Source organism: Crotalus tigris, unplaced genomic scaffold, assembly GCF_016545835.1.
Source record: "Crotalus tigris isolate CLP2741 ecotype Arizona unplaced genomic scaffold, ASM1654583v1 scf7180000018737.1251358, whole genome shotgun sequence".
In the NCBI taxonomy this organism is placed as follows: Eukaryota; Metazoa; Chordata; class Lepidosauria; order Squamata; family Viperidae; genus Crotalus; species Crotalus tigris.
Window position 1 is genome coordinate 1,140,334 of NW_024097176.1, and position 20,526 is coordinate 1,160,859.

Genomic DNA, 20,526 nt, shown 5'->3' on the forward strand with positions numbered 1-20,526 from the left:
TAAGCCATAAAGTGGTTTGTTTCATTTTGACTTAGTAAAATTGCATGAGGCAGGCAATATCAATCCTTGCTACCTCCCCCCATCCAAAAGCTAATCTGACTGCATTTTTCTCCCTCTTCTCTTTATGTACAGGTAGTCCTCCACTTACAACAGTTTGTTTAGTGACTGTTCAAAGTTACAACGGCACTGAAAAAAGGGATCATCTTTCATGCCACTGTGCAAAATGATTCTGTGATCAAAATTTAGAAGCTTGGCAACTGAGTCATATTTATAAGGGTTGCAGGTGTCCCAGTCTCCCTTTTGTGACGTGACAAAAATCAATATGAAAGCCAGATTCGCTTAACAACCATGTTACTAACTCAACAACTGCAGTGATTCACTTAACAAACGTAGCAGGAAAAGATAGTAAAATGGGGCAAAACTCACTTAATGTATGTCTCACTTAGCAACAGAAATTTTAGGCTCAGTTGTCATAGGTTGAGGACTCCCTGTATATCAGGGGTGTCAAACTCGCAATGTCACATGACGTGTTGAGACTTTTTTTGCCATTGCCAGCAATGGGGTGGGCACTGTTTCGCTATGATGCATCCAGCCTGCAGACCGGCAGTTTGACACCCCTACTGTATATGATAGAAGCAAAACTGGACATTACAGGAGGATTACAAGATTGTCTCTTTCAAGTCAAACCCAAAATTGGAGACTTCGTGGTGATAACCAGTGATACAGACCACTGTCTTCTTTCTGGAATGTTCCCCCTTGCTTCCCATCTAGCCTTCAGCCTTTATTCCTTAGAAATCTCTCACCAAGCACCACCCCTTACTAGGCTTCCATGTCAAGTCAGTGTCAGCCAGGTGTTGCCATCTGTTGAGACCAATTAAAAAAGCTATTAAAAATGCAGTAAACGCTACTTGGAGATTCATAATACAGAAACATCATTAACAAGACCATAATTTGCCCCACCGTTCAGCCCAGCAATATTAACACTTTCCTTTTGAGCTGATTCATTTCTAATATTTCACCACAACTAAACCATTAGGCAGAAAGTGAAGTGATGCCACCTACCTTCCAAAGGAAATCAACACACTAGAAGTACTATCTTTTCTCAAAGGAATTTTGTCCAGTCTGAACATAATCCAAACCGCTGTTATATCCTTAAAAGAAGAACAGCAGAAAAGACAGCTGTTCATTCTTGAACATATTGGCACAGAACAATTGCGGCTCAGTTAATACGCAGATGCATTCTGATATCAAATCTCATCAGCATGCTATCACAGCATATACCACAGGGGCCATATCTCATAAATCACCATGGCCAACTCTTATCATGATGAGCTACACTGAAGAAAGTTTTACCGAGTCAGAAATCAAAGGAAATGGGAGAAGTTACTTGATGATTAGAAACTGTTAGATGCCCGCTCTGAAAATGAAAAAATAAACAAAATAGCTATTTTTCTCCCTTCCACAGGTTTAGCACTTATATAAACACCACTTTGGCACCCTGCCTCAAAAACATTTATTAAAAAAAAACAGCATAAACCCTGAAACAAGCCCAGCATAAAACATTTCCCCCTCTATGTATCTGCCAACTGAAACAAGGCATTTTTCACACTTCCTTCATTTTGAAGATGGAGAGACAAGGGAAGAAATGCAAAGGACGCTAAACAGAAGGCTGTAGTGTGGTGAGATTGCCCGGATTTTTTTATGCTTGGTTCTTTTCTGGAGCTGATACGTGTTCACTTTGGAATAAACGATTGTGTCAATCTACATTCCAATTTTTATTTGCAAGCCATACAGAGAAGGTATCCACATATGTTTATTATAAAACATCACACATTTTGGGAAGTGAAATTAATCTTGTTGGAAAGCAATGTCACTGTTGGGAGTCTCCCCTTCTGCAATGGGTCTTGCATTTCTGTAAACAAAAGTCTCAATGCTTGTTAACAGACATTTTTTAGGATTTCAGGATAAACTGTCTTATTAACAGCGAATATTTTTTTTATCTCAATTTTCTTGGTCTTCACCAGGTAGCAACAGGATTGGTTTTATATTTTCTGTAATCATCCATGCAGAAAAATGCAAGCTCTGTTTCATTAGCTGAAATGAGAAAACGCACATATTTCACCCACTTGAGAAAGACTAGAGTTTTCCCATCATAAAAAATATAGTAATAATTAAGCTGTCATTTAAGACTGTTGTTGATTAACATCTTTTTACAACTGATCCCAATAGCAAGAAGACATAGGAGGCTTAGTAGAAGAAACAGGGAAGCATACTTGATTAAGAACAAAATTCAAAACAAAGGCATTGAGATGGCATTCCACAAGCTGAAAGCATCACTTCTTCTCTTTCATTATGTTCTCATTTCAAAATATAAGAAAATAGCTAAATCTGTATTTTAAAGTTCCTTGTTCTATTTAGTGAGAAGGGAGGGAGATCCCCCCCTGAAATTAACCTGTAGCCGTAATAATTTAATACTTAGAGGATCAGTAGAATATTTCACAGGTCACTTTACATTCTCCCTCATGACCCATCAAATGCGAGACTGAAGCAGCTAATTTTTTTCTTCCCCCCCCCCCCCTGCCAATGATTAATTCATGAGGCTTCAACAATATGCAAAGTGAAAGATACAAATTGGCTTCTCCAGCAATACCTTCAAATGCCTCTAATTATTCACAGGGGATCTGGCAGAGCTCAAGGAACCACAGAGGTTCAGAGCAGGCACAGATCTTCCCACCAGCAGGTCAAGGACTTCTTCTAAAACAGTAAGTCAGCAACATTACTAATTCAGAGCAGACACATCGCTGATGGAAAGTCATCACAATCAGAAGACGTGGGAGCCTTTTGAAGTGCGAGAACGAACCAAGTTCGGCACTCGCTTTTTAAAATTAAGCCATAAGTTAATGAAGTCTGCCTGTGTGTTGTGAAGAAAGGAGCAAGGGCGGGAGAGCTGTGACTGAATATTGACTAGGAAATCTGCAGAAAGAGAAAAGAAAGTCCTGGAGGAATCAAAACTGAAAGCAGACACTTGGTAATAGAACTTTTGGGTGAACTGCACCTGTTTAAGCCTTGCTTATTACTGCTAATTATTGCTCCTAAAACAGACATGTCAAACACAAGGCCCAGGGGCCGGATGCGGCCTGCAAAGTGGTTTCATGTGGCCCGTGAAGCCATCCTGGAAACAGTGAGGGAATGGCCCCCCACTGCCTTGGCCTTGGCCCAGGCCGGCCAAGAGCCAATGTACAATTTTGTGGTGGCCATTTATGCTGAAATGCATTCAGTCTTAAGTCCACAAGGCCGTCCGGAAACAGCGAGGAACCAGCCCCTGCCACATTGGCCCTGCCCTCTGGGTGCCTGCTGGGGAGGTGTCACCCTTTGTGAGAAATGAAGAAATGGACCATGCCTTGGCGCTTGCCCCGGTCCAACCCTCTTCTTCCAGAGACCCTCAGATCTGTCCCACTCCTGCCCAGGTCCCCACAGGCACCCTTGATGCGAACAATTTAGAGCTGGTAGGCCACACCCAGTAGGCCACACCTACTCCATCCACGCCCACCCAGTAGGCTGCACCCACCCTGGCCACCCCCACCCGGCCCCCCAAGGGCAACCACAATGCTGATGCAGCCCTCAATGAAATTAAGTTTGACACCCCTGTCCTAAAAGGTTATTCTGTTCTCACAATTTTTTTTTCTCCAATGAGAGAGTCTGTTCAGAAAGTCACATCTGGGTGTATAGACCCTTGACATCATCAGCAGCAAGCTTCAGATTTGCATCCTTGTTCTAAAACTTCCACAAATGAACAGAAATATTCCATACTTATTTAAATGCTAGATCTCTCCATACAATTTTCTGTGAAAAAGGGAGATAAAACATCAGTGCTTAGATGCTGCCCCCTTCTTTAGAGCAGTGTTCCTCCCTTAGGTTGGGTCCCATTCCATTAGGTTGGTTTTTCAGAAAGGGATAAAAACCTGGATTTTCTGGAGAGCTGTGAAACATTTTTGTTTTTTATTATTGAATTTCCATACTACCCATCTCATCTAAGTGACTCTGCGCTTAATAGACTGGTGATGAGGGCAACCTTCCTGCTGTGGGTTAGGCTGCTGTGGCAAGCACTGTTGCTTCCTTTTTCTAATGGTTATTATGATTTATTACTTTAATACATTATCATTCTTCTTAGGGTTACAGTCCTGGTTATTGTTATTCAAGTGAGATGAATTGAGCATTGTTGGGCATATAAACTCCAGATAATGGATAAAAATGAACATGTCTGATGCTCATTCACTAAATATAAGAAAGTTGTGTTTCCTTTTTCTTACCTGCGAGCTCACTCTACCTTATAAAGAGAGATGTTCAAGTCATTTCAAAATTATCTTATTTGAACAATGCATTCTTTTCTGTTGTCAGTTTATTTGTTCAGATAATTTTTAGTACTTTTGGAAGGTTTCATTACCACCATTCCTTGGAGGCTTAAATGTTGAAAGAAAAGTTCCCATCGAACAAATGGCAGACAGGGCAGCCTATCCAATGACCAGATAACACCCCCACTTTTCCTGTCTTCTTTTCACCATCACAAGCTGTATTTTCCTGAGTTCCTCCTGGATCACATCTACTGTTATGGACCAAGAACTTCCATTAAATTAGGGATAGGTAACTGACCGTCACTGAGCCCAATGAGTCTGTCCAGAACCCTGTCTGTGGCCTCTAGGCTGCAGCTGGACCAAGAACTTTTAGGCATCTTGTTTGGGGGAGGAATGGCATGCTTGGGGATTATGGGGGGGGGGGATGGGAGGGGTCTGCAGGCATGTGTCTTAGGCCTTGCAATAATCCTCATTATTGTCTTAGGCACTGCAGTAATCCTCATCACTTTCCAGAAATAAATCACAGCAAAGAAAAACTTTCTAATCATTTAATGCTTGATGTGATGCAAGTTTAAAGTTCCAGCCATCCAGAATGTGGATGATTTAGACAGCTCTTTTCCTACAATTGGAACATACAACAAGGTTTCTCTAGAAATATGGATTACAGTGAAAAACACTAAAGCAAGGGGTCTCCAAACTTGGCGACTTTAAGACTTGTGGACTTCAACTCCCAGAATTCCCCAGCACTCCCAGAATCCCCAGCCAAACAATTGTATACCAATCTATAATCAACCTCTCCTATTTTCAGCCATTTCAATGAGACATTTCATTCAAAGCCCCCATTTTCTCTGATGTGGACAACTAATCATTTCCTATTCGGTGCTATTATTGTTATTTTAAGTGTTTACATTTTGCAAACCACCTAAACTCTGATTGAAATTAAGGTGGCCTACTAGTGTGATTAAATAAAAAACAATGAATATACTGTTTTAAGCAGAGTGCTATGTGTCCAGAGAACTTGTTGATCTTAGAGATGCAGATAGTCCTCATTTAGCAACATCAATTGGTAACTCAGTTATTAAGTGAAACATCGTGGTTTTACAATTTTATTTCAGCTTTCCTTTGCTTTACAGACTTATAATGGTCATAAATGGGAGCACTAGTCACAAAGTTACATTTTCATCAGTATCATAACTGCAAGCGGTCACTAAAAATGTTCTCCCTCCCATATATTCTTCTCCTCCTCCCCATCTTTAGTTATAACTTGTATTTTATTGTAATTTTAATGTGATGTTATTTGTTTGTTTGTAAAATTTATTAGCTGCACATTTTACTACAAGACAACTCTGAATGGCTCTTTTATTCATATATTTATGGTTTCATTTTCATGCTGTAAGCTGTCCAGAGTTGCCTTGTGGTGAGATGGAGAAAGGAAGGAAGGAAGGAAGGAAGGAAGGAAGGAAGGAAGGAAGGAAGGAAGGAAGGAAGGAAGGAAGGAAGGAAGGAAGGAAGGAAGGAAGGGGAGGAGGGAGGGAGGGAGAGGGAAAGAAAGAAAGAAAGAAAGAAAGAAAGAAAGAAAGAAAGAGAGAGAGAGAGAGAGAGAGAGGGAGGGAGGAGGGAGGGAGGGAGAGGGAAAGAAAGAAAGAAAGAAAGAAAGAAAGAAAGAAAGAGGGAGAAAGAAAGAAAGAAAGAAAGAAAGAAAGAAAGAAAGAAAGAAAGGGAGAAAGAAAGAAAGAAAGAAAGAAAGAAAGGGGGGAGGGGGAGGGAGAGGGAAAGAAAGAAAGAAAGAAAGAAAGAGGGAGGGAGAAAGAAAGAAAGGGAGAAAGGAAAGAAAGAAAGAAAGAAAGAAAGAAAGAAAGAAAGAAAGAAAGAAAGAAAGAGGGAGAAAGGAAAGAAAGAAAGAAAGAAAGAAAGAAAGAAAGAAAGAAAGAGAGAGAGAGAGAGAGAGAGAGGGAGGGAGGGAGGAGGGAGGGAGGGAGAGGGAAAGAAAGAAAGAAAGAAAGAAAGAAAGAAAGAAAGAAAGAAAGAAAGAAAGAAAGAAAGAAAGAAAAAAAAAGAAAGAAAGAGGGGGAAAGAAAGAAAGAAAGAAAGAAAGAAAGAAAGAAAGAAAGAAAGAAAAGAAAGAGGGGGAAGAAAGAAAGGGGGAGGAGGGAGGGAGAGGGAAAGAAAGAAAGAAAGAAAGAAAGAAAGAAAGAAAGAAAGAAAGAAAGAGGGAGGGAGAAAGAAAGAAAGAAAGAAAGAAAGAAAGAAAGAAAGAAAGAAAGAAAGAAAGAAAGAGGGGGAGGAGGGAGGGAGAGGGAAAGAAAGAAAGAAAGAAAGAAAGAAAGAAAGAAAGAAAGAAAGAAAGAAAAAAAGAGGGAGGGAGAAAGAAAGAAAGAAAGGGAGAAAGGAAAGAAAGAAAGAAAAGAAAGAAAAAAGAAAGAGGGGGAAAGAAAGAAAGAAAGAAAGAAAGAAAGAAAGAAAGAAAGAAAGAAAGAAAGAAAGAAAGAAAGAAAGAAAGAAAGAAATGAGTCACTGAACAAGGATTACCTGCAATGCCAAATCAATATTTAACTGGCACCCTGCAGCCACCTGGTTTGGCCAACACAATCCTCTTTCTTTACATTTCTTACGGCATAACATACCCCAGGGCACTCTGCTTCAAATATCTGGGTGATTTCAGCACTGTGCTTTATTAAACAGATGCCGCTCTCATGTCTCCTTGCTAGTTCCCCTTCTTAAATTTCCAACCAAACCATCCATTTAAATGTTACTGAAAAGATTAAGCAGATGTGGTTCTAATAACCAAACTGTCAATCATTTAAAATGACTCTCCATAGAGTTCTAGGCATACCTTCCTTAAAAAAGAAAAGAAAAAAGCCTTCATTAGCATTCTGTAGGGAGAGACGTGCTCTCAAGCCCAATGATTTGAATGTACATTAAGCTGGCCTCCTCTCCCATCCCAGAATAATTACCAGTTTCTGCACTGAGCACCAGGAACAGCGTTTGCTTTTCAGCTGGCTATCCAAATACGGTCAGATGTTCTCGGAATAAAGGCGAGCACAATGAACCACTTCTTCTGTCAATTCAAATGAGCAACTTACCTACTCCAGTCGCTTTCAAGGTGCTGTCTTCCTCCAAAATGAGTCTGTCGTCATCCTCTAAACTCACAACAAGTTCATTGGTCTAGAAATGTGGGGAAAGGAAGGGTGGAATGAGAGAGTCGACATTGTCCAACATCAAGAAAAAAATAAGAACTATCTAGAAGGAAAGAAAGGAAACCAGGCCGCCAAAGACAAGCTTCAAAGCTGGACACTATCAAAGCTGACACCAACCCGAGTAGAAAAACCCAAAGACGCAGTGCAAAATCGGAAGATATGGAGAGACCTGGCCCATAAAATCAAGAGTCGCACACAACTGAATGGACAACATCATCGTCAGAGGGAAATAAGGAAGCAAGGATAAAACGTACCTTAGAGCCATGCGCTTGATGTATAATCTTCATTGTGTCTGAAAGAGATAATTTGAGACAGATTTGACCTTAAAACACTCATGGACACTTCCCAGATTTTGTGCATGCTTCCTTCACTCTGCAGTAGTATTACCTTTATTCATTGAACTAGAATTAGACACATGTCACAATTTGAAAAACAAAACCAATTCCTCCCAAAGTGATACTACTTGGGATAAATTTAGACCCATAAAACAAGAAAGAAATCTCAATGAATCAATGGACCCCAAGTAAACATACAGAAGAAGATTGCAGCCAGTTATTTATTTCATTATAATTAATTTGAACACCGGCTTTAGTACTTATTCAAAGGTTTTTAGGTTTAAATTATAAAATTATAAGCTGCTTACAATTGTCTTTTTCACTGAAGCAGCATAAAAGCACTATAAACAAATTAATCCAATCAGTGTAAATACATCCTGGCATAGGTTTTAACAATTAATTTGTTGCCAGCCTTAAAAATGTTATTAACTGCAACCTCTCTCCTAAAATGTTCTCAGATTATATACATCAAGAACTTATACCTGGCTCAGTTGTGGTCATAAGGACTAGCCGTACCAGGCTTCAGATAAAAATCAAAACCGATACTTTTTTCGAGCTAACAGCTTTCATCATATTTATCTTTGGGCAATAAGCAAATGTTTCATAAGCAAACTTCTGTTTCTCTGACCTTGCTTTCTACTCCAGTCCCCGTTCTGCTCCCCAACTATCCAGAGTAGATCTAACAGAATACATTCCCTTGATATCAGCTCAGTGGTGGGATTCAAATATGTAAACAACCAGTTTTCTGTGTGGATGCCACTTCCGGAAGTCCATTCTGGGCCTGGGCAACAAAAAATTAGCTACCGGTTCTGCCGAAGTGGTGCGAATCGGCAGAATCCCACCACTGCATCAGCCTCTCTGGGGAGTCCTTAACTCAGCATTATTTTCTGTTACGTTTGAAAATGGAAGATAGGTTCAATGTTTGCAAAAGAGGAAAGTACACACCATTTTCACAACAAAGAAAAGGCTAATCAAATCCTTGAGGGCTTTCCTCTAGCTTCCATCCCTTCTGCATCATTTTAAAATAAAAGTATTCAGTGGAATGAGAAAACAACGGGACTGAATTATATCAACTATATTAATCAATATCTTGTGATTTCAAGTCATTATCAGATTGTAGTAGAAACTAGCATCTATTAAAAGACCACTTTGATTTTTTTAACACTAATACGCAATCTATTCATTTAATAAAAACAAATTGAGAAATAATAACAAATTAAAACAAATAAAGAGATCATTCAATTTGAAACATACTAATTCCTATTCAAACTTTATTCTCAGTGTACTGTGCAAGGGCTTTACTATAGAACTCTGCCATCTACTGTCTTTTAATCTCAATAGGCTGGTCATACAATATTGTCAATTCTTATTATTTTTGACAAAAATTCTAAGTCAGTTTAGTATATATATATTTTTTAAAAAAAAACCTGCAAACAAGTGATGTAATTCTCCTGGGAAATTATTTTAGACATTTTAACACTATATTCTCAGAATTAGTTCAATATTGTGTAAGAGAGATTCCTAATCCATCTAGGTATAGTATATAATTTTTACTTGTCCAAAGGGATGTGCATTATTTGATTTATTTTTAAACATTTGCCAGCTAGCTCAGGGGTAAGCAACCTTGGCAATTTTATGACTCGTGGACTTCAACTCCCAGAATTCCTGAGCCAGCATGGCTCAGCTTGGAAACTTCTCCCTTTTCCCTCAGCATGGCTGGCTCAGGAATTCTGGGAGTTGAAGTCCACGAGTCATAAAAGAGCCAAGGTTGCCTACCCCTGAGCTAGTGCATTCTTTTTACATCAGCATGTTCCATTACATTATAGCATGCAAATTTATTTACTGAAAAAGCTGGCATGGTCATTAATTGACTGTTAACAGGTATATAGCCAAACCTGTAATTGTTTCAAACCATCCCATATCTGCAAAATTGGCATAATAATTGGACTCTTACAAGTCATTAATTTATCTTTTAATTTACTGATTCATTTTGATTTAAATATTACTTCGTCTAGCAAATTCATCTTTGAATCTTATTTCTTTATCTCTGCTCCGATTCGCTCCTTACTTACTATGTAAATTCTTTCAGCACTTAATTCTTATTCCTTGCTTCCCGCTCCTACTTAATGCCCCCTTCTTGACCTCACAACTAGTTGCTGGGCAATTGAAATGCAGAAGCTTGGAAGAAGCTGAGTTCAAAGGACTGTGGGTCATGAGTGGCATTTCAGCATGTAAGTCAAGCCCAAAAAGCATTTGGGGATCATATTACCAAAATCATACCCCAAGGACAACTCTGATAATTAATACCACAATGAATGAATAACAAACAGGCTAATGTGGAAGTTGAATTCCAAGATGACAACTCCAGAAGGAAAAGTTCTAGGTACAATGGAATTGTACTGCCTGATATTTTTCAATCCAACAATCGGAATAGAACTGAAAGGTTCCTTGTAGGTCTTCTAGTCCAATCCCCTGCTCAAGCAGGAGACCCTATACCAGTGGTGGCGAACCTATGGCACACGTGCCAGAGGTGGCACTGAGAGCCCTCTCTGTGGGCACACGCGCCATGCTCCGGAGATGGCAACCGTCTCTCTTCAACCAGCTGCCCGCTAACTCGCCGAGGTCCACATGGCTGGATGCATCCCAGTACCCATGCGCTCACTGGCCTCTGTGTGCAGGGGCCGATGGTGTCAGGTAGCAGCCGCCCCAACCCCTGCCTCACCTTGCCCTGCGACAATGGTTCCCCTGCCCTTCCTTGCCTTGCCTTGCCTCACCCTGCAGGATAAGCCTCCTGCCCACTGCCCCACCTGCCAGAAATTGGATTTCCTCCAACCCTGCCCGGTCCCCACAGGTGTCCCTCCCCACGAGCAACATCGAGGTTATCATGCCCACCTTGGCCACACCTACTCAGTCTGCCATGAGCACCACAGCCACGCCCACCTGGCACCTGGCGATAAATAAGTGGGTTTTGGGTTGTAGTTTGGGCACTCGGTCTCTAAAAGTTTCGCCATCACTGCCCTATACAATTTGAGAGAAGTGGTTGTCCAGTCTCTTAAAAACCTCCAGTGATGGAGCGCCTACAACTTCTGACGGCAAGCTGTTCCACTGCTTAATTGTTCTCACCAATAGATGACACATTTTGTAATAACGTGGGTACCCAGACACTTGATCTTCTGCCATGCAACATTATTTCTAATATCCCTCTACTTTCTGTCCCCTCTACAGGTATCATACTAGAGAACATGTAGCGCAGGGGTCTTCAACCTTGGCCCTTTATGACTTGTGGACTTCAATTCCCAGAATTGCTGGCTGAGGAATTCTGGGAGTTGAAGTCCACAAGTCATAAAAGGGCCAAGGTTGAAAACCCCTGATGTAGCGTGTTCTTGTGATCTTAATTGTCACAAGCATCAACACAAATAGAGATGAAACCCAAGGCTGGTTTATAAATACAATGATGCAATCTGCAAAGTTTGTTAAGAAAATTGTTTGAAGCATGCATGGGGCAGGAAAATTAAAACACAAAATGTGATTGACAGAAATGATTAATGCTGCCATCATATAGGGGAAGACCAAAAATGTAGACCACATCATTAATAACTCACCAAACTTTGTCCAGTGATGGTGTAGGCTTCGCTGGTTCCTATCAGGAAATCTTTAAAGCCACTTTACTAATGCAACTACCACCCAGCTCCAGGGAAGAGCCAATTCAATTATGATGTTCACTCAAAAGCAGTGAGTGAGTTCTCAACCTTCCTAATGCCGCAACCCCTGCGGGCGGGGGCAGGAGGGGCGGGGTTTGCTCACTCTCATTCTCTCTCTCTCTCTCTCTCTCTCACTCACTTTTTCTTTTTCTCTCTCTGGCGCGTGCGGTCCACCTCCTCTCCTGCAACTGGAGTGCGCGCCAGGCAGGTCAAGGGCGCACGTGGGCCGTCGCCCAGCAACTGCCTCGGCCCGGGAGCGCCATGCATGCATGGTGCTGCCCCCTGCACCGGCCGAGGCAGAGCTGGCGAGGTGCTGCTGTCTGCAATTTCATCATGCGGCGGGCCGCGCCTCCCCCTTGGCCTGCCCACCTGCCCGCCCTCGGCCGCGCCGCTCCATGCCATGGCACTTCTGCATCGTGATCAGCTGCCTCAGCAACAGCAGCAGCAGCCGCAGTGCCCGCCTCTTTGCCACCCTCCTGCCCCGCGCCTCGCTCCATGCGGCCCACCCCTCCTCCTCCACCAGCGTCCGGCCTCGCCGCCCGACCCCGCCGAACCCCGGCCTCAGCGCCAGCATGGATGGACCCACTGCCCAGAGATAGAGGAGCGGTGTCTCAGTTCGTAAGACCATCGGAAATATGTTTTTTCCGATGGTTTTAGGTAACCCCTGTGAAAGGGTCGTTCGACCCCCAAAGGGGTCACAACCCACAGGTTGAGAACCGCTGCTCAAAAGGAAGCAAATGGAAATTCTTCCTTTAATAGCTTAATTCATAGGAACACATGTTTTAAAGACTGCTAACGTTGACCAGAATGAGCATTACTAAGTCAATATGAGTGCGAGCCTTTATTCATTGATATAGTATTTTAAAACCAGAGGCAAATTAAAAGGAATAAAAGGAAAAAAGGAAATGAAGTTGTCTTCAGAAATAATTGATTTCAATCACCTGCCTCCCCAGCACAAGGTCTCTCACAGCATATACATTTCTACAGTCTGGATCAATGTTTGAGACCTACAATTAAATGTATACCACGTCTGAGTTCACTGATCCCCACCTGACTTTTATGAGTTAAATTTTGAAAGAAAGCTTGGGTGAATTAGAAAACCAAGCCAAACTGACATCCATGCTTTCTCACATCTTGTGTATTGTTCATTACTTTTTTCCAAGAAGAACTCGTGTTAATATTTAAATGTTGTTTAAAAAATAAGGAAAGGAAATTACCATAGGTATATTTTCTGAAAGGCGGCAAAAGTTCTGTCCTTGATGTGATATCTAGAGGGGGAGCAAAAATGAAAATCAACATTGTTTTCCCTGACATTTATTTAATGTACATAAGCCCCTGGACCATTATCTTAGACCAGGGGTAGGCTCTTTTTATGACTCGTGGACTTCAACTCCCAGAATTCCTGAGGCAGCATGGCTCAGCTTGGAAACTCTCCCTTTCCCCTCAGCATGGCTGGCTCAGGAATTCTGGGAGTTGAAGTCCATGAGTCATAAAGCGGCCTAGGGCAGGGATAGGCAACCTTGGCTCTTTTTATGACTCGTGGACTTCAACTCCCAGAATTCCTGAACCAGCTAGCTCAGCTTGGAAATTCTCCCTTTCACCTCAGCATGGCTGGCTTAGGAATTCTGGGAGTTGAAGTCCATGAGTCATAAAGCGGCCTAGGGCAGGGATAGGCAACCTTGGCTCTTTTTATGACTCATGGACTTCAACTCCCAGAATTCCTGAACCAGCTAGCTCAGCTTGGAAATTCTCCCTTTCACCTCAGCATGGCTGGCTCAGGAATTCTGGGAGTTGAAGTCCACGAGTCATAAAAGAGCCAAGGTTGCCTACCCCTGTCTTAGACCAAGAGAAAATAAAGCTGTTTTTCAATACCAATCAAAATGCACCAAATCCAATAAAACTCACTTACAAAGAAGCATAAATAGGTAGCTATGAGATCTTCTCCGAAAGAGACCAATAGGTGCAGCACCTAATCAGCTTTCACTGGTCTTAAAAGGTTAAACGGGGTCAGACCTGGCTAATATTCAGAGGGGAGCCCACCATAATTATTGGCTACACTGAGAAAGCATTCCCCCCCCCCCAAGAAGGCAGTGACAAAACACTCCCGTGTCAAGAAAACTGGATAGCTGCATCTATGTAGAGATCAGGGATTGAGTCAGGCCGATGAGGATCGTCATATTGTAATAAAGACATGTTCGAGGCAGGCTTGATGTCTGCTGACTACATTCCACAGAGTCTTCAGCCTGGAAAGGGTTTTTTTTTTGCCATTTTTTAGATTTGGCAGGAGTTTTTTTTTTCACTTTTACATCCAATACAGGTGGTTCTCCATTAACAACCACTCATTCAATGACTGTTTGAATTTACAACAGTGCTGGATGAGTGGTAGCTATGACCAGCTCTCATACCGATGATGTCACCGTGTCTTGGAATCAAGCAGTTGCAATTTAGAAGAACTTTCCTGCCGGTTTCCAACAAGCAAAGTCAATAGGGAAGGAGCTTGCAGGAGGCTGCCAGTCAGAATCACAGGAGGTTTTCATTGAATGGCCCACAGAACCCTTTCTTTACAACAGCAACCAGGACTGTCATTGCTGTTGCTATTGTTATTTTTCAACTTATGCCCCTGTCATTTAACAGTGGAGGTTTTGGTTCCAATTAGCACTGTGGGGTCCTTGGTGCTCTCTGAGCTTGGTGGTTTTCTTGCAGACCTTTTATTACTCAATTAGAAAGCATCATCAATCCAAGAAAGGAGTGGGATTTGCTCTCATTCTATATACTAGTACAGGGGTAGGTAATCTCGGCTCTTTTATGACTCATGGACTTCAACTCCCAGAATTCTGGGAGTTGAAGTCCATGAGTCATAAAAGAGCCGAGGTTGCCTACCCCTGTGTAACTAGTGGCTTGCCCTTTCACTGTGGGTGAGGGCGGTCCTGGTGTCTCCTTGATCAGACTCTTGTTTACTGTTAGCTTGTTTGTCTGAGTTGATAGTTCCTTGACTGGGATATTGTTTGCTTTTTGACTGTTCGCATTGTTAAACAAGAACTATCTGTAAACACAGTGAACCCACAAAGTGGATGTAACAATTATGTTAGATTATAGACTGAAATTTTATAATTCAAAATCTGCCACAACTTGTTTTTTTGTTTGTTTGTTTTGAGCTTTTGAGTCAATGTTGACTCCTGGCAACTGCCTAGACTGCCTGCCTGCATTTTTCTTGGCAAAGTTTTCCAGAAGTGGTTTGCCATTGCCTTTTACGAGGGCTGAGAAAGAGCGAGTGGCCCAAAGTCAGTTGACTTCGTGTCTAAGAGAGGACTAGAACTCACCATCTCCCTGTTTCTAGCCTGGTGTCTTAATTAAACTCGCTCTCCTAATATCTTAACATGTGATACTGTAAAAAACTTGCCTTGTAGTTTGATTATCCCTGAGAAAGCATATATTCTGAGAGAAATCAAACTTTACTGAGTTTGACTTTTCCAAATCATGGTCCAACAGAAACACTGTAGGAACAAGGGAGATAATATATCATCAAATCAGACAACTGGCCCAACCAACACATGACTGATGTCCTGGCTGACTGACTGCAGCACTGTGTTTCTGGTGATTTTTTTCTCCAGCTTGCCTAAAAATGCATTTTGCATGCAAAAAAGTACATGCTCCAATTCTTCTGCCAGAGAAATATCAGCAAACTGCCTTTTCCCTTTTCCCCCACCTCTGTTCTGCCAATTAATCTTTCAGCACACTGACCAACAAAGTCAACCCTCACAGCTTCTTACCCTTCTTCACAAATGCAATAAATTCTTTTACAGTCTGGTCCAGGTTAACATTATGGTACACAACTGGTCTGAAATTACGATGCTCAAAAGAGCGAATAAGACGAACGGTAACTATCACACTTTCAGATGACATGTGAATTAACCGCAATTTACCTGGAAGGCAAAAAACATAATAAAACATTGAATTATTGCCTTTAAAAGAACTGGTCTTCTTGGAAAATAAGAATATAAGAGATCAACTAAGAAGCATAAAGAGATTTTTAGAAGTTCATAATTATTTCATTCATTTCAGTAATCCTTATTTCAGAAATTTAGAAACATTTGAATAGTATTTTGAAAAGAAGCATTAAAAGAGGCATAAAGAAAAGGAGCCCTAAAACAGTGGTGTTAAAAGAAAACTGCTTAGTGGATACTGGCCTATCTTACCTTCACATTTTCTCTTTCTGGCCACTACTTTCCCTTATCCTTTCCTCCTCTGCCCCTTTAATTTAAAAAAAAACTAACGATCTTCTCAGTAGATGCCAAACTTTATATCATATTTCATATGATGCAGGAAGTTCAGATACAAGAAACAGATTTCATCCACCTTGAGACAGGATCCTAGGGTTACCTGATCTGTCCTGCAAAAGTCCAAACGACCAGTAGAGGGCAACAGAGAGGCCCTTCCATTTTGAGCCACTGTTTTGCTGCGATCTAGCGATCTTCCAGATTCCTTCAGACCACATCTGGTACCTCTAGTGCAGGGGTAAGCAACCTTGGCTCTTTTATGACTCATGGACTTCAACTCCCAGAATTCCTGGCTGGCTCAGGAATTCTGGGAGTTGAATTCCACCAGTCATAAAAGAACCAAGGTTGCCTACCCCTGCTCTAGTGAGTGCAATAGTAATCCAACCATTACAAAAAAAGACTATACAAGACTGGATAGGTCGGTCATGATAAATCAAGCGTCATGTGAGTCATGTGAGTCAGTACAGAACGGGGAGAGAAATTTGATCAAAATATTTACACGTGCATTTCGGTGTACGCGTGTTATGTGTGTGTGTGTGTGTATATATATCTGTGCATCATAGAAGCCTCATGCGAGCTCATGACTACAGTAAGAACATTAAAACTATACGGAGCAGCGTTTAATTGACTTATTTTACCAGAAGAAGGTAATATTATTTTTTTTATTTATTTATTTTTAGGCCCCCAAACTCTAAATGGACTCTACTTAAAAATGTAGAGTTGCACGCACCGGAGAAGTGACTTCGCCTTGGCAAAGTGCTTTCCCATCTATGAACGCCTCCCAACTCCAAGCACCCACATCTCCTTCAGCTTCATAGCAACGCATGACATTGTGCCTCCGAAATCACCTGCCCCTCTCCGTGACAGCTTCGCTAAGAATCCTGGTTTCCTCCCAGCCGAGTCGAGAGCCTCACTTCCTCGCCTCGCTTGCAGGTTCGCATACGCGAAGTCCCTCAAATGAATCCCATCCTTGTCTTAGAATCACGTGACTGGAAGGCTTCCTCCCCATCGCCTGTCATTTCCTGATAGAGAAAAAGGCTCGTCTTCTACTATTCTCCGCCCCTTCGCACCAGCGATTAACTGCTCCTCCCACTTTTGCGTTCCACCCAATGACAAAGCCTAGAATTCCCTTTTCCTTTTTGCTACTATTCTCCGGCCCACTCATCAAGCGATTGGCTGCTCTTCTTAATTTTTGCGTTCCACCCAATGACAAAGCTTAGAACTCCCTTTTCATTGCCTCGCCTTGCGATGAAAGGTGTCGCTGTCCTTTCTTTCCCTTACTTCGATGACATTTTTTTTTTCAATGATCTTTCAGGGAGAATGTTACGCACTTGGTATCTATGCCGATGTTATTGTAATCCACTTCGAGACGTCTGTTAACAATAAAAACAGCGTTAGGCGCCTATTTAAATTAAAGTACTTCCAAATAATTCCACTTTCTCACCACTTTCCACTTGCTCACGTGATTGGGGTAGGTTTCTTCCCTGCCCGAAACCCTTAGTCTCCCGACTGAGTTGCAAAGCTTGGCTGGGTGATTTTGAGGCAGTCACTACTCTCTCTCAGCCCAACCCACTTCACAGGATTGTTGTGAGGGAAAATGAGGAAGAAATATGAGGTACGTTTGCCACCTTGAGCTACTTACAAAGTAATAAAAGCGGCACAAAAAACCAAAAATTAATAAAAAAAACGAGGATGCAGCAAAAAGAGCAATTTACAACAATCATGCCAATCACTGCAGTAATATATTCAAAGTTGAAAGTAAAGTTTAAAATTCTCAAATAAAAATAAAATATTGTCCTTACACCATTGCACCGTTTACCCATTTTTGCAGTTTCTCCATCCTCAGTGCTCTAAGTTTTGTGATCCCTTATTTAATTACAAATAAGACCTGGACCAGAAGATAAAGATTGCTGTCTGGTTGAGGATGACCATGGTTTAAAAAAAATACTAGAATTTTTTCCGCTTGTCTATCGGCATTATTATACATCCTGGAGAGATGGCAAATCACATAACGTACATGAAGTCAAAACATTTATCTTGGTTACATTTGGCGTGATTTCTAAGGCCATAGGCATCCATGTCATAATTTCCACAGCATTTTCTGATTTGGCCACATGGGGTTCAATATTCCTCCCCCAGAGTGACATATCAAAGAGTTAAACTCAATTATTTTGCAATTAGACCTCAGGTTCCTAGTTGCAACATGTAGTCTGCTTGCTAGAGGCTCAAGAACAGGAGGAACACACAAGAATTCCTGAAAACAGAGCAATGAAATGGCAACATTTGCATCTTCATGAGAACCTCGCTAGGCAGCCTTCATTGGAAGTGTGGACAAGCCATGATCCAAAATGCATTTAAAAATGCATAATCCTAGGAATCAAAGTAGAACCTACGGTCAAAAAGGAGCTAAGAGGATTCGGGGACACCAAGTGGGTCTTTTGATTCAAAGACTCTGCTAATCTCTTTGGATTAAGCATATCATTAGAAATCTGTATTAATTTGGCAGTCTACTGTTCTTACATCCACTATATTTATTGACGCTAATATTTTGATTGTGCTCTGATAGCTTTTTTTATCACAGCAAATTTAATTTTCAGTCAGTTTTATATCACTTGAAATCTCTGGGCAACAGAAGTTTCTGTTAGCAAATCAATGCTGTCACCTATTTTATCCCGAATCTTCTAGTTCTAAACTCCCCCTATGTACACTTTCTTGATACAAAATAATCTAGAGACACTTAGAGCCCTACATTGAAAAAGAGATATCAGATGTTCAAACTGACTTTAGAAAAAGCTGATGAATACAAGACATGCCAGTGCATGTTGGATAATTGAGAAAGGCAAAAAAAACAGTCATTATGTGCTTCACTAATTATAGAAAGGCCTTTGTGTCAATCACATCAAGTTGTAGAATGTGTTAAAAGGTGGAGGAGCAGAATCTCAGAACATCTCACTGTCTTCGTGAGAAATTTATATATAGGTCAGGAAGCTTCAGTACTGACAGAACATGATGAAACAGACTAGCTCCAGATTGGCAAAGGAGTGCAACAAGGCACTTTCCCCTTATTTATTCAATCTATCTGCAGAGTTAGGGGAGCTGGATTACAGAAAGATTAGCATGATTTTAAAACATGAGAAAGAAACATGTTATGCTATGTTATGCTAAGGGCACTACTCCTGTAAAGATGCTAAGAAAAAGACTCAGGCATTTCTTGAGCAGAGGTTTGAAGCTGCAGGACACAGCTTGACAAACTCTGAGTTTATTGCTTCTTATATACTTTTTACATACATAGGCTTTTACATTAAATGCAGTAAAGGTTACTTCACTGGAAAAATGTCTTCATGTAAGCACCTATTTTCTAGTAACACATTACATGGTCAGAGATCAGGTAAAGAGCAAACAGGAGAAGGAACTAACAAAGACAGAAAGAGATAAGAGAAAGAACTAAGCATATTACTTGTTTAGGTAGGTAAGATATTAAGTCAAAAGGGTATGAACTTCTGGCTGCTTCATTAGGACAAAGGGTATCAAAAGGTTATGAGGTTTGTGTGGGGGAAAGCATGGCAGCTTGCTGCGTGTGCTTTTTTCCCCACATACTCCGATAGCCAAAAATGCAAAGGATCTGCAAGCCCTAGTAATAAAATTCAAGGAGCACAATGAAAAGGGGGACTAAAATTATAAAATATAAAAAAGATTAAACTAGTTAGAACCACAAGCCTTAGAAATGACAGTGAAGATATCAAAGTGGTGGATAACTTCTGCCTATTAGGATTAACCATCAATAGTAAAGACAAAAGCAGTCAAGAAATACACAGCAGATTCGCACTTGGTAGAGCAGCCATGAAGGCCTTGGAGAAGTTACTGCATTCAAATGCCATCATGTATCTTTACTTACAAAGATAAGAATTGTACAACCTGTGGAAGCAAAACTTGAACCTTAAAGAAGCAGGCTAGGCAGAGTACTAATGCCTTTGAATTGTAGTTTTGAAAATATTCCTGAGAAGACCCGGGACAGCCAAAAAATAAAGAAAGATAGAAAAAAACCAGTGGCTCATCAAACAAATTAACTGAGAGCTTTAACTCAAGGAACCAATAACCAGGCTCAAATTAGTCTATGGTACTTCAGAGGCTTTATGTAAAAACCTGCCTCTGTGGAGAAAGCTTTAATGTGGGAAAGATAGAAGGAAAAGGGAAGAAGAAACTTTTGATTTTTTTTTTTTAAAGGCCCCAAGATCTACTTTATGCTGCCAGGTCTAGTTTCCAGAGAATCAGAGATCTGTCTCAATGGCTTGTATTGCTGAGGGGGCCGTTTTTACATGTCTGAGCTAAGCTCAAAGAAGATGCGGGGAAATGCAGTTGAGTTCAGTTCTTTATTTGCTTACATCTAATAGGCAGAATCTCACCAGATTAAAGGTACAATCTTCTAGTCTATAAGATATATCCTGGGAAATTCTAGGGTGTGGCCACCCTAAACTTTTTCTTCCTTATCCCCATGGAGTTCAGGACTGCGCAATCTCATATATCGTGCCTCTCCCAGGAACGTGCTGCCTCAAGTGAAGCCACAATGTGATTGCCAAGATTCCCCTCCCACTCTTTCTCCAGCTTCACATTCTATCACACTATGCCCATTGTTACTATTTTCGTTTTTATGTTATTTATTACTG

General features: G+C 41.1%; 1 protein-coding gene and 1 long non-coding RNA gene across 4 annotated transcripts in view; one reads left to right on the top strand and one right to left on the bottom strand.

Moving 5' to 3' along the window:
* Positions 1 to 17,668, top strand: part of LOC120313621 — a 31,208-nt gene extending 13,540 nt beyond the window's left edge. The window contains exon 2 of the long non-coding RNA XR_005558199.1: positions 16,543 to 17,668. This is a non-coding gene — a long non-coding RNA (uncharacterized LOC120313621). The remainder of the gene's footprint in view (positions 1 to 16,542) is intronic.
* On the bottom strand, positions 1,078 to 16,848 carry CUNH2orf76 (chromosome unknown C2orf76 homolog). Of its 3 annotated transcripts, none has more exons than XM_039355706.1 (6): positions 16,593 to 16,730; positions 15,356 to 15,508; positions 12,803 to 12,853; positions 7,804 to 7,841; positions 7,436 to 7,517; positions 1,078 to 1,151 (listed from the first exon to the last, which is right to left on the bottom strand). In XM_039355706.1, the coding sequence occupies exons 2-6, from the start codon at positions 15,486 to 15,488 to the stop codon at positions 1,093 to 1,095; spliced, it is 363 nt and encodes a 120-aa protein (XP_039211640.1). In that variant the 5' UTR covers positions 15,489 to 15,508; positions 16,593 to 16,730; the 3' UTR covers positions 1,078 to 1,092. The 3 variants fall into 3 exon arrangements, with proteins under 3 accessions (XP_039211640.1, XP_039211639.1, XP_039211638.1); XM_039355705.1 differs by lacking the exon at positions 1,078 to 1,151 and adding an exon at positions 1,761 to 2,094 and having other exon boundaries at positions 16,711 to 16,848; XM_039355704.1 differs by lacking the exon at positions 1,078 to 1,151 and adding an exon at positions 1,761 to 2,094.
* Positions 17,669 to 20,526: the final 2,858 nt, after the last annotated feature.

What these genes read in the sequence shown, in the direction of transcription:
- CUNH2orf76 (XM_039355705.1), bottom strand. Translation starts at nt 15,488, where the DNA reads ATGTCATCTGAAAGTGTGATAGTTACCGTTCGTCTTATTCGCTCTTTT. An exon ending in TATTGCATTTGTGAAGAAGG is followed by an intron (nt 12,854 to 15,355) that starts GTAAGAAGCTGT and finishes CTCCCCCTCTAG; the next exon opens with ATATCACATCAAGGACAGAA. An exon ending in TTTCAGAAAATATACCTATG is followed by an intron (nt 7,842 to 12,802) that starts GTAATTTCCTTT and finishes TATCTCTTTCAG; the next exon opens with ACACAATGAAGATTATACAT.